Source organism: Tupaia chinensis, unplaced genomic scaffold, assembly GCF_000334495.1.
Source record: "Tupaia chinensis unplaced genomic scaffold, TupChi_1.0 Scaffold000527_1, whole genome shotgun sequence".
Lineage (NCBI taxonomy): Eukaryota > Metazoa > Chordata > Mammalia > Scandentia > Tupaiidae > Tupaia > Tupaia belangeri.
This window is the reverse complement of record NW_006160040.1, coordinates 7,579,979-7,594,059: the sequence shown is the minus strand read 5'-3', so window position 1 is coordinate 7,594,059 and position 14,081 is coordinate 7,579,979. Positions and strand designations below refer to the sequence as shown.

The 14,081-nt window shown below is 37.8% G+C and overlaps 1 protein-coding gene across 1 annotated transcript in view; it reads left to right on the top strand.

The window, feature by feature from the left end:
• LAMA4 (laminin subunit alpha 4) overlaps positions 1 to 14,081 on the top strand; it is a 154,230-nt gene that overhangs the window by 95,704 nt on the left and 44,445 nt on the right. Inside the window, exons 12-16 of the mRNA XM_006157017.3 lie at positions 1,113 to 1,229; positions 2,067 to 2,215; positions 6,178 to 6,319; positions 7,698 to 7,794; positions 11,320 to 11,436. Coding sequence (XP_006157079.1) covers positions 1,113 to 1,229; positions 2,067 to 2,215; positions 6,178 to 6,319; positions 7,698 to 7,794; positions 11,320 to 11,436 — 622 coding nt within the window. The remainder of the gene's footprint in view (positions 1 to 1,112; positions 1,230 to 2,066; positions 2,216 to 6,177; positions 6,320 to 7,697; positions 7,795 to 11,319; positions 11,437 to 14,081) is intronic.

Here is a 14,081-nt window from a genome sequence, read left to right as displayed (position 1 = left end):
TCTGTAATTATTATTTCTTTTCCCCAATAACATGTATTTCAAGTTTAGTTTAAATTACTATTTCTAAATTAACGTCAATGCATTTTTTACTCAAATATTTTACTTCTTCCTCCTAAAATTTTATTGCACATTGTTTTCAAACTAAATTCACTTTGAAGCCCCACAATATTTTTTGCATAATCATAAATTCTTGCTTCTAGAATCCAAAAATGAGGTAGAAACTAAAGCATTAATCAAAATATGTACTAGCACTTGGGCAATTTCATCTACAAAAAGTCTGAGCACCAAACATAAAGACCCCAGAGTGGTAGGAAGCAAGATCACAGTTGTGTGCTTCGATAACAGGGCCACTTCTAATTTTTTAAAAGGACACTAAGATTATTTTTTATAAGCTTTGTTCTTGACCAAATGCACTATTTCTACTAGGCCCAGAGTTATAACAACACAAATGCTGTTTTAATTCATTCATTTTCCAATTATTGCAATATGGAGCCTATATTCAGTTCACTATCTATTGTCCCACTTTATATTCTGAATAGAATGCCTTTTCTACAGAGCTAAGTCTTGGGACAGCCAAGTGGCATAGTGGTTAAGGTGGCTGGATCCCATGTGGCCCACTGCTTGGTCTGAATTCTGGATCCAGTGACTCAAAAACATGTCAAGTGTATGTGTACATGTACCCCAAATCCTGAGAAGATAATGGAGGAGAAGAGAATGTAGCCTGACCATCTCCCCCAGGGGTGGTTTCTCACTTTCCCACTCTTTCTCTCTATTCTGTCTCTCTCCTGTGAGGGAACATGCCTTATAGCAAACTAAAATAAATAAATAAATAAATAAGCTAACTCTCCTTGAAATGATGTTATAAGTAATAATGATATTTAAGTGTTTTAAACCTTCAAATGTGCTCAGTTTTGTTCTCTCCATCTTATAAGAAAGAAAATTGAGTATCAGACAGGTAGCATTCTTCAAAGGCATGTTGCATTTAAGCAATGGGGCTGGAGTATGAACCCAGATCTGTCTGTGTCCAGAGACACTGCTTTGACCTTTACCACTTCCCCTGGTGCTTTTTCTAAAGACACATTATCTTCTCCTCTCTCTTGCACGTTCTGCAGAAGCAACATGAGAGGCTGAGGGGGCAGATGGAAGTGGTGAACTCTTCTCTGAGCATGTCTGCAGACTCTCTGGCCACGCCTCGTCTGACCCTTTCAGAACTTGATGATATAATAAAGGTAAGCACATGTGTGACTTGATCAGGTTTCTGTTCGTAGCAAGTTAGAGCAGTCGCTCAGGGTCACAGAAGAATTATCGGATTCAATTCAAATCTATCAAGTTTTCAGGCATCCTAAAGATAAGATCAGATGAATTTTTCAGGTTCTTGCACTGTACAAGAGACATTACTTAAATTTAAACTGCTTCAAAGGAAACACATTAAAATTTTATACACGCGTCATGCATGCTTGGAAAAATCCATGGCATGCCCAGCAAAGATGCACAACAATGTAAATCAGAAGGCATAAAATAGAAACAAAAATGTAATCCTTCAGTTGCATTGGCCACATTTCTAGTCCTCATCAGGCTAACAGCTACTATGTTCGGCAGCGTAGATGAGACCACGGGAAGTTTACAGAAAGTGCAGACCCGTTCTATTCATTCTTCTTTTGACATATTCCAGTCTGATTTCTATTCTTCCTTCTGACATATTCAACATGTGAGACGTATTTTCTGAGAGGGAGCTTTTGACACGAAGAGAATAGAAAAGCCGTGCCGTAACAGGGAGGTGTGTGGGTAATGGAGGAGAAATCTTGTTTACCTTAGTTTTCTTCTCAGATCAGAAATGTTGGAGCATATCTGAATGCTAAGAAAGCAATCAACAGAGATGAAGGAGTTGACGATGTCAGAGAAATAAATAGCTTCTTGTAGTAGTTTAGGCTTCTATGGACCAGGCCTGAAATGTATTGAACTTCTTAATAAGAAAGAATGGAGATTATCTGTTGGTGCTCCATAGGAAAAAAAAAATGTTGAGTGCTTCTAAATTCAATTTATTTAACTTCAATTTTTTTCTTTAGAATGCATCAGGGATTTATGCAGAAATAGATGGAGCCAAAAATGAGCTACAAGGAAAACTATCCAACCTAAGTAACCTCAGTCATGACTTAGTCCAAGAAGCTATTGACCACGCACAGAACCTTCAGCAAGAAGCTGATGAATTAAGCAGGTAATATCCTGGCTTTGAAAATGGGAATATCTGCATGAGTTGAATGAAACATTTTTATTCAACTCCATGTGTCAGAGATGAGAAGATACAAGTTGGTTATGGTTGAATTTGTGTATCCGTTGACCTGTTTTTTGGTTAGTCTCTCTAAGAGTCAATTATTATTTATTGCGATTGTTTTGAAAGGACAGTTTTTTTATTTTGGTTTTGGGGTTTTTTTGGAGAGGTTTTGTTTTGTTTTGCTATAAGGCGCATGTGCTTGCCAGAAAAAAAAAAGAGACAGAGAGACAGAAAGCAAGAAATCACCCCCACCCCCAGAGGGGATGACCACGCTGCAATCCTTTCTCCTCCATTGGGCACACAGGCACACGCATCCAGCATGAATTTAAGGCACCAGGTCCAGGACTTGAACCACGGTTGACTACATGGGAGTCCAGCGACATAGCCATTACACCAACTGCTGGTCCCAGAAAAGACAGTGTTTTTTTATTTTAATAAGTCTGTCAGGGGCCAGCAGATGGTGTAGCTGTTGCATTGCTGAACTCCCACATGGCCAACTTTGTTTCCCAGAACAGGTGGCTTCAAAGTTATGCCAGACATGTATGCCCAAGATCCTGGGAGCAGAGTGGAGGAGAAGGGATTGTGGTATGGCCATACTCCCTAGGTGGTGATTCCTCACTTTCCTTCTCTCTCTCTCTCTCTCTCTCTCTCTCTCTCTGGCAAGTACATACACCCTAAAGCAAAGACCTCTACCAAAAAATAAGTCTGCCAGGGGTTCAGATGGTGGTGCAGTGATAGCATGGCTGAACCAACATGGGAAGGTTCTTGGTTCATGCTCCAGGTCCTCCTCTATACACAAGGTATGTGCATGAGCCTGTGGTCCACGCCAGCTGAGACAGGGTGGATTGTAGTGTGAGAACCCTGTTGGAAGTACATGTGAGAGTGTGTGTGTGTGTGTATGTGTATCTGCCTGTCTCTCTCTCTCTTTCTCTTATGGAAGAAATAAGTAAGTAAATTTTTAAAAAGTTCTGTTGGGGCCCAACAGGAGGCATGGCGGTTAGAGTGCTGGACACTCCCACATGGGTGACCACAGTTCAATTCCTGGACCTGATGGCTTGCTTGTTTGCTTTCTCACTTTCTCTCTCTCTCTCTCTCTCTCTCTCTCTCTCTCTGTTTCTCTGTCTCTCTCTAGTCGAATTAAAAATAAGTGAATGAATAAATAAAATTAAAATAAATAATTATTTAAAATAAAAGTTCTGTTGGATTTGAGACCTATGTTCTTGGCAGGGCAGGAAGGTCCATAATTACTAATAGAGTAAGCTAAGGTGTTTTGTTTAGAAACACAGCTGCTGCACAAAATGTTATCAAATAGATCATATCTCTTTACAAGGCCTAATCAAGCCATCACTAATTTATTTTAAAGACAACTTTAGCTTTCCACATCCATAAGTAAAGCTGGATGGGAATTGGTAACATAACTGACTTCTGGTCTTCTGGTAAATACTCTAGTTGCTCCGCAGTGCCCAGCAGGAGCTATTTTATTTCAACACCTGTTAAGAGAAAATCAATTGATAATTTTCCTCACAGCATCTAGAAAGTCACGCACCCCTTGGTCACTCAATTAATGTTAATTGAAATGTACTGAAAGATTGGAATTGAATTCATGACCCTGAAATAATTGGTAAATAATGAGATCATTATAGAGAAAGACTATAGATCTAGCAGTTACAAGGACCAATAAAGGTCATGAATAAAATAAGAACTGATATTAACTTCTGTCCAAACATAAATCACCCTTTTATTTCTGATTGCCAAAATTTATAAATACCCTCCCAAATCTGAAGAGAAAGAGAAGTGTCACATAAAATCCTGATGTGAGAGATAAGTATTATATTCAACTCAGTGCCATGCCCCTAGAAAACTGACTTTTAATAAAGGCAATAGTTTGGAGCTTAGATAAAATAGAGTTTTGAATAATACACTGTACTGGTAGAGTGTTGCTTTTCAGATCCATCCTATGGATTAGAATTTTAAAACATACCTTCTCTAAATGCCACTCTGTAACAATGTTCTAGAATGATTTGAAGGAAAGGGCTACCTGCTCTTCATGAAACACGATCAGAAATATCAGTCACCCTGAAGTCTCTTTTGTGTTGGAATATTTCTGGCTGAACATATTAAGGGAAACATTCAAATTTATGGATATCTTCTCTTCGAAATATGAGTACTCTTCAATGTCTATCTGGTGTATACAACGATTTACATGTTGTACTCAAAGAGTCATAATTCATCAAGAAACTTTCCTTTCAAAAGCACATTTTTATTTTGAATATTGATGCCATACCTGTTTTGTGCCTAGTAATAAAAATGAAAGGAGAAATCTTTTGTATAAAGCTCTTTGGTGCATCTCTTGCCAACAACATTTTTAAATATTAATAAATATTTGTAACATCTTACTCCTTTTATCCCTTTTTTAAAAAGCTTTCTCTTATTTCACCCCTCAGTTTTACTGTCTCAGCCCCACATACGGGGAGGAACATATAGCAAGTAAAGTATTTAGGCTAGAACCACCTCTGCAGAGCAGGACTGCATTGTGACTTTTGTGAGCTCTAAGCACTTGGCCTGGGTGGGTCCCTACCACGACAAAAAAAAAAAAAAATTAAAGACCATATTTTATAATTGTGTTGGTATAAAGACTAACATAATCTTTAGTATTACAATCATATTTTCTTCTCTGATTTAAAAAATAAAATAAAATAAAATAAAACATTTTGGTGGGCCCCAACTACACCTAATGGATAAGTCAGTCCTGCTGCAGAGGAAGAGAATGATGGTGGATTTGGACAAAAGGGAGAGAAATAGCCAGAGAAATACAAAGGAAGTCCCTCTGTGCCTCCGAGAGCTTACAGGGACTGGAACTGCATGGAGGAGCAGAGGAACTGTGGACAGAGCTCAGTAGGTCAGGAGGTTTGAAGAGAGGAGCCGACATGGGTTCTGTCATGTCACGCACTAGGTCACAGAGGGTCTTTTGGTGGTTACTGATGGCTAAAATGAAGTCATCAGTGTTTGGAACCATGGGGGGAAAATAAGGAACTGATGAGCCGAAGACAATAAAATTAAGACAAAAGATTTAAGATTAGTTGTGGGAATAGAGGTGGAGTTTATATTATAAAGAAATATTTATCAGCAAATAAATTATGTGGACACATACATTTTGAAATTCTGGTTCAGGAAATAGGTAGAGTAATAAACCCTAATGCTTACTGGATGCCAGGTACAATATACCAAGTATATTCACCCCTGCTATTACTCACCGCAATCCTCAGAGGCACGGACATGACTGGTCCTTGTCTGTGAGAGTGCCCAGTGCATGATGGGAACTCAGTAGATGTTTGATGGAACTCACACAGACCAGAAAGGGGCAAAGGCAGAGACCATAGTATGTGCGGGCAGGGCCGGGGGTATGCTAGGTGAGGTTGTGCGCTCACAGGACACAGCCAGGCCTCAGGAGGGAGACAGGCATGCACAGTGTGCATCTGGACCAAGCTATGCAGCTTCTGCCAGAGCCTCAGCTTCTTCTGTGGAAAGGGAAGAACAATGCGGACTTGGATAAGTATAGATGGCCATGTCTGTGGGTTCATTCTTCTCCACTGCGTAAGCAAACGTTTGCTTGAAGGAGTGCAGGGGACTGTTTTCAAATCATTACTCCCTTTTCTGAGGCTACTACCAGGCAGGCAGCTGGAGCCAAAATGGGGTGAAGTTTTTTTGGGCATCAAAGGCGAAAGAATGCAAAGAAGATATGACCTTCCGAGGACAGTTCGGAAAAACCTCTCCAAGGTAGGTGAATTTGAATAACAGGAAGGAAGTATCTTTGATTCTGGAAGTATTAACAATCAAGCCCTACAAATGGCCTCATTTTCCAAGAGGTAAGGAGGAGAAATAATGGCAAGTTTGTTCGTTCACAGGAATTTGCATAGCTCTGATATGAACGGGCTAGTACAGAAGGCACTGGATGCATCAAATGTCTATGAAAATATCGCCAATTTTGTTAGTGAAGCTAATGAAACAGCAGAATTTGTTTTGAACATCACTGATCGAATTTATGATGTGAGTATTTCCAGGTTTTTTATTTACTTATTTATTTTTTTTAATTGCCAGAGGGTGTGTGCACTCACCAGCAAGAGACAGGACAAAGAGAGAGGGCGAGAGCACCCCCAGTGGGAGATTGGGGCCTGCACACACACTTGGTAAGTTTGTCAAGGCTCTGGGGTCAGGATTCACGCTATGATTGACCGTGTGGAATCCAGTTGCCTCAACCCCTAAGCCACAGGGTAAGCCTTAATCCTGTGTTTTAAAGTTTATTTACTTGTTACATTTTTCCAACTTAATGACTTCCATTTCCTGATATCATTTCTGGTACTTCCAGTGTAAAATAAAAATGGCAGAAAGAGCAGGGGGACAGAAGAAAGACTATTTTACAAGTTATGCTAAGAAGGATTCAGTTTACAAAATCTTGAAGAGGTCCTGAAGTCCAGTCAGCAAATGCTGGTTCCTTTGACAGCTTTGTTAACCAAAGGCCCTGAAGAAAACACATTTAAGACCAGCTCCTGCTAACAGAGAAGCAGCTTAATGTATGCATTCAGATTTTTCCATTCAAAATTATTTACTGCGGAGACCAGCAGTTGGCATAATGGCTATGTCACTGGGCTCCCATGTAGTTGACCACGGTTCAAGTCCCGGACCCGGTGGCTTGGGCTCACATCAGGCGTGTGTGAGTGCATGCCCAAGATCCCAAGAGGAGAATGGAGGAGAAAGGATTGCAGCATGGCCATCCCCCTGGGGGGTGATTTCTCGCTTTCTGTCTCTCTTTCTTTCTTTTTTTTCTTTTTTGAAGAGGTTTTTTTGCTATAGGGCGCATGCGCTCACCAGACAGAGAGAGACAGAGAGATAGAAAGCGAGAAATCACCTCCCAGGGGGGATGGTCACCCTGCAATCCCTTCTCCTCCATTCTCCTCTCAGGATCTTGGGCACACATGCACCCGCGCCAGGCGTGAGTTTTAAGCCACCGGGTCTGGGATGCAAACCACGGTCGACTACGTGGGAGTCCAGCGACATTGCCATTACGCTAACTGCTGGTTCCCTCTCTCTGTCTTTCTGATGAGCACATGTGCCTTATAGCAAAAACCTCTCAAAAAAATATTATTATTTACTGTGTGACTTCTATGTGACAAGCACTTATATGAACGCTTGGCACTGTTCTAGGTTCACTAAATTTTCCTGAAAAACACAAGAAAAAGCATGCATCTTGAGTCCAAGACATTATTTTCTCTTATTCCCATATGACCTTGTTTTGGGACTATGATAATGAAGCTATGTGAGTTTTGGTTGATGTTTAGCAGATGCACTGTGTCATTTAAGTCCTAACACCATGAAAAGCTGATTTTTATGCTGTCGTTTTTACTCTCTTCACCCCATTCTTTTGTAGGCTGTGAATGGGATTGATACACAAATCATTTACCACAAAGATGAAAGCGAGAACCTCCTCAGTCAAGCTAGAGAACTACAAGCAAGAGCAGATGCCAGTAACTATCTTCGCTTTCCCAACTTCCTTCTGATTTATATCTGCTTCCCTCCCTTTATACACATATATCGAATTCCAAAATAAAATAGCAAAGAATAGATAATATTACAGCTGAGTAATAATCAATAGTTTCTGCTCACAGTGACCCAAAAAAGGCCAAAAAATGATATTTTAAAAGTAAATTGTGATAACTTATGGTAGGTGTTCTTGCTAATCAAGTAGGATGATAAACAGAAACTTACTATAAACACCAATTCTGAAGTAAAGAATGCCACAATATACACTTAACACTAAAACCATACTGCACATGGTTTAATCTTTCTTAAACAATTATCATCTTTACCATGAAGGAATGGATTATCATCGTGAGATTCAATTAGAAATACAGCTGCTACAAAATCATCTGATTATTTGCAGTTTGTATTCTACACAGTTTACTATATTTATGACAACCTGATGGCCCCATGGGAAGATGCACTTTCAAAGGCCTATGTTTGCATCTGCTGAAGCGAGCATATCCAAAAAGGACAAGAAAGGAGAAATAAAAGTAAAATCAGATTATTTCATTTTGAATCATGTGAATTACTCTCAAAACAAGCTAATAGACTACGAATTTTACTAAATGTTACTCATCTCTGAGCCATTAAACTAAGTCCTATGGATATTTGAGCCTTGACTAATGAAGTCATGGGTGAAAATTCTAACCACCTATCTTCTAACTACCACCTAAAAACGAAAGCCAAGTTTGAAATGAAGACTAATACAATTTCATCAAATTAATTCATTTCAAGTCTAATCGTGCATTTTCTTTTTTTTTCTTTTGCAAAGATTCACTGTATAGAGAAAACAAATGCACTTTGTTTACATGTTCAGAATATTTAACTATGTTGTTACCTTAAAGCTACTGTTATTTTTCTAGGTTAACATAGGTGATAAAAAGTGCTATTACATTTTCTATTCTAACTTATTATATAAGTTTAATTAATTTATTATATAGGCCTAGTCCTGATCGTAGTCATTGGAAAATAATCACAATTTAGCAGTAAAGAATTAGAATATCGGGACAAGCAGATGGCATAATGGTCACATTCTGAACTCCCATGTAGTCAACCAAGTTCAAGTTCCAGACCCAGTGGCTTAAAACTCTTGCTGGGCACATGTGCGTGCATACCCAGAATCCCAAGAGGAGAGGGAAGGAGAAGGGATGGTGCCATGGCTGTCCACCCTGGGGTGTGATTTCTCTTTTTCTATCTCTCTGTCTCTCTGGTGAGTGCACAAACCCTATAGCAAAAATTTCTCTCTAAAAAAGATAAATAAAATATTAAGAGTAAAATATTTGTAAACAAATATTGATATTGATATATCTATGTATTGCTTTTGCTTCTTGTGTAGCTTCGAATATATCAATCTTTATAATGCAGTGACTAAAATATTTTATTCTTCTCGATCATTTGTAGTGTCTTTTCTCAATCCTGTCATTGAATTATTGAACCTCATAATGCAACTTTTCTATTCTGGAAATGACATCTCTTCCAACTTCCATATTTTATGTCCTATAAATCACTTTGCATCAGCTTCTTTGAATATCTTGCAGATACAGCTACCTATTTTATGGTCTTATTTGGTTAAATCTCTTTATATATTTATTTTCAAAGGAGCCAGTGATAGAGAATTAGGACTGTGAAGCTCAGAACTTCATAGGATTGTGTCTCTCATAATACATGTTCGTGACATAAAGTCAGGTTTTCAAAATAACCATACAATCTACTGAGTTACATTACCATTTTAGATTACTATTTCCAAATTACTTTCAATGATCAGTAATCTTTATCTCCCAGCTTTCCTTTTCTTCATTGTCTAGATCAAATAGTTAATCTTCTATGATAAACTCAGGAAGCTGCTATTTAAAGGAATCATCTACTTAATTAATTTGCAAAATAAAAATGTTTATGTAAGACAGTAAGTTCCAATGTGACACCCTTTATATTAAACATTTCTCCTTATAAACATCCAGCCCCAAATAGATTCTTTTTTTCCTATTTTTATCAAGCATTCCAAATATAGAGGAAAATACATTCTTTCTCAGTTCGTCAGTGATTTTTGCAGTCACAAGTCCCAAAAGAAAGAGCTTAAAGATGGTTTATGTCACAACATTTGAACTGAAACTAAAAAGAGGAAGCGGGGGTGCAATAAAATTACAGAGTATTTAACTTCCTCTATGAATTCTGGTTATTCTCTGCACTACCCAGAGGATGTAAGAAAGAAGTACTTATACTTGGTTACACTGTACTTGGGAATACTATCAACTAAGCACCAATTAGTATACAAGGGCTATTCAAAAAGTTCACAGAAGTGCATATTATGAAAAAACTGTGTGTGTGTTTCAATTTTTTTTTTGCACCAAGATAAGTTTGTTCTTTATTTTTCCATTAACTTTTTAAGTCCCTTCACATATCCATTACACATGTGTATAGGGAAAAAGATAGCAACAAACCAAGGCTGTATAATAGAAAAGAGAAAGTTCCCAATGGGAGGTCATGTATTTATAAGCCCATTGAAAAAAGAGAGTGCAGTGAGCAGTGATGAAATTATTTTTCTGTTTGTCAAGAAGCATAAAATTCCCAGTGCTTTGGGAATGAACAAAGCACAAACAGAAACAAAGAATTCCTGGCAAAGATGATCCTTCAGTTCAGATGATAATATACACCATGGCCTACTGGAAGTTTCTCAAAGATAATCCCAGCTTAAGAACAGTATCACAAGCACACTTTCAAAAATAATTTTGTAAGAAAAGAATATCAAAACGGAAAATTTAATAAAATTGCATAAACATAGTTATCATAAACTGTATCAAATGGCCAGCAGGTGGTGTTGTGGTTAAGGTGCTGGCCTCCTGCATGGCCAATCACCTTGGACATTGCTAGGTTTAAGTGCTGGACCTAGCAGTTTGAAATACATGCCGGGTGTGTGTGTGTGTGTGTGTGTGTGTGTGTGTGTGTGCACCCAAAATCCCAAGAGGAGGATGGTGGAGAAGAGATTGCAGCATGGCCATCCCCTCAATGGGTGACTCCTCACTTTCTATCTCTCTGCCTCTGTCTCTCCAGTGAACACAGGTGCCCTATAGCAAAAATCTCTAAACAAATGTTTTAAATAAGTTCTATCAGTAATTAACCCTTTCACAAAGAAATCTCAAGTTTCAGATGGTTTCCCCAGTGAACTCTTCCAAACATTTAAAGAAAAACAAACTCCTCTAGAAAAATGAAACATGAGGAAGCACTCTCCAGTTTGTTTTATGACCCCAACAAAACTTAGAATCCAAAATCAGACAAGGACAGGAAAATTACAAGCCAAATTCTCTTATAGACAGCGATGCAAAAATTCTAGTCAAAATATTAGCAAGTCAAGTCACATATAGAAATGCTAACACATATATTTATTATCCTAAAATCCTAATTAAGATATCAATAAATGGAAACTTTCAAGGCATGTTGACTCCATTGGTACTTTTTCTGCTTCTTGACTACAGGCAATGATGAGGCTGTGGCTGACACCAGTAGGCGTGTGGCTGGAGCCCTAGCAAGGAAGAGTGTCCTTAAAAATAGACTAAATGATGCCTTTACACGACTACAAGCAGCAGAGAGAGGTAAAGATCACAAAGAAAACTTGTCTGATCTGTTTGTTCACTGGCATATGAGATACACATTTGAGGAATGATTCAGTGATACTTTCCTTAATTGTTAATCTTTTTATAAATATTTTTTTCTGATAAGGAAAGAAACTATATTCATACTCTAAAAAATTATCCTATAAAATATTAATGCAAAAGTTGTAATGACTCTACCTAGGTATGACCTTTAAATTTGAGAGCATTTGTTTCCATCTTCATGTGTTTACGTGGGTTTTAATGGTATCATGCTGTTTACACTGTTTGGTAACTTGCTTTCTTGTGAACATTTTTCTTCCTTAGCAATATGCCCTAATTTGGTTATTGAATTTCTTTGGCCCCATCTGCAAATAGCTTCCCTCTGTTATATGTCACATCATTCTTATCATGTAAGCAGGGAGACCAACAAACCAAAAAGAGAAACAAGAGCACTTGTGTTGCCTAATCTGGGACTGCAGTGGTATCTTAGAAAGATGTGATAACATAAGAAAAACTTTTGGAGACATCAGAGCAGGCAAAGAATTCTTAAATAAGACCCATAAAGCACAGGCAATAATCCCCAAAATAGACAAGTGGGATTACCTCAAGTCAAAAAGCTTCTGCTCAGCAAAAGAAATAGAGTGACTTGACAACCTTCAGAATGGGAGAATATATTTGCAAGGTATGCCTCAGATAAGGGACTAATAACCAGAATATACAGGGAACTCAAGCAGTTTACCACCCCCCCCAAAAAAAGTGATCAACCCAATTAAAAAATGGGAAGATGAGCTGAACAAACAATTTACTAAAGAAGACATACAGACAGCCAAAAGGCATATGAAAAAATGTTCAATATTCCTTATAAGATGCAAATCAAAACCACAGTGAGAGACCTTCTAACCCCAGTCAGAATTACAGAGATCAATATGGAGGTTCCTCAAAGACCTAAAGATAGAACTACCATATGATCCAGTAATTCTACTCCAGTTATCTACCCAAAGGATAGTTTATACTCAGTCAAAAAAGTACTTGCACATCATGTTTATTGTGGCATTATTCACAATTCCTAAGACATGGAATCGACTCAAATACCCATTAACAAATAAATGGATTGAAAAACTGTGGCACATATACACTATGGAATACTAGTCAACCATAAAAAACAATAGGATCCTGGAATTTGATAGAAAGTGGACAAATGTGGAAGATTTACTGCTAAGCAAAGCAAGCCATATTATGAAAGAGAGACATCGTATGTCTCCACTTAATATATACACTCTATAGCAGAAACAGAAAGATCAGAAGATAAGCATGGCGATACTACACCTAGAAAAACCAAGGAAGATAAACGGAAGTAAGAAAACAAAAATAGGAACCAGCAAATGGCATAATGGTTATGTCATGGGACTCCCATGTAATTGACTAGTTTGAGTCCCAGACCTGGTGGCTTAAAAATCATGCCAGGCATGTGTGCGTGCATGCCCAAAATCCTGAGAGGAGAATGGAGGAGAAAAGATTGTGGCATGGCCATTCCCCACCACCCAGGGGAGTAATTTCTCACTTTGTCTCGCTATCTCTGTGTCTCTGTCTTTATTTGTCTTTCTGGCGAGCACATGCACTCAATAGCAAAAATCTCGCTAAAGAAAAAAAATTTTTAAAAACACACACTAAACAACTAGGGAGAGGAAGGAACTAAGGGATAAGTACACTCATATCTATAATAACATTGAATGTTAATGGATTAAATTTCACAACTATAATATTTAAACATTTCTACTCATTGTATAAAACTAAGTAATAGAGGAAAAGCCTAAAATGTTACAAGTCGCTGAGGTTTTTTTTAATTAGTTTTAAAAAGACTAAAATCAAAAACTTTGTAAAGTCAATAAATCACCAAATCACTGATTTACCATGTCTTCACTTTTAAACATCTCTTTTCAAAAAAAAATAAAAATTAACAATAAGAAGCATGGAGAACAATTGTGGACAATAAGATAGTGTGGAAGCAGGGTGAGAAATGGGGGCAGGTGAGAGGAAGGGAATCAAGAGGAAAAAGAAAGAAGCAAAACATTTAAGGGACACAAAGATAAAAAATTATTTGTTGATATAATATCTTTAACTGGACTAATATACAGTGTATTCATGCTGAGAAAATTCATTTTGAAAGCTATAATGATATACAGCAATTGACTACATAAAAATTCTTTAAAAAAAAAAGATGTGATTGGAAGCAGATGTGGTTTCTCTGGTACAAGGAAAATTAAAATTAAAGCACTACCACTAGATATGAAATACTAAAAGGAGTAAATCCTAGCTACAATACAATGAACCAAAGCTCTGGCCAGGAGAATGGTCATCCATTAAGAAGTCTCAGCATGGGCCGGCAGGTGGCATGGTAGTTAAAATTGTTGGACTCCCACAGGGCCGTGGTTCAAGTCCTGGACCTGGTGGTTTTCTTTCTCACTTTCTCTCTCTCTCTCTCTCTCTCTCTCTCTCTGTCTCTCTCAGATCAAACGAGAAAATAATAATAATAATAAATAAATAAATAATAATTCCAAAAAAAAAAAAAGACGTGTCAGCATCCTCAGAGCTGTTTTTTGATGCTTACTGTTTGCTGGGCACTGTACTAAGTATTTGGCATCTCT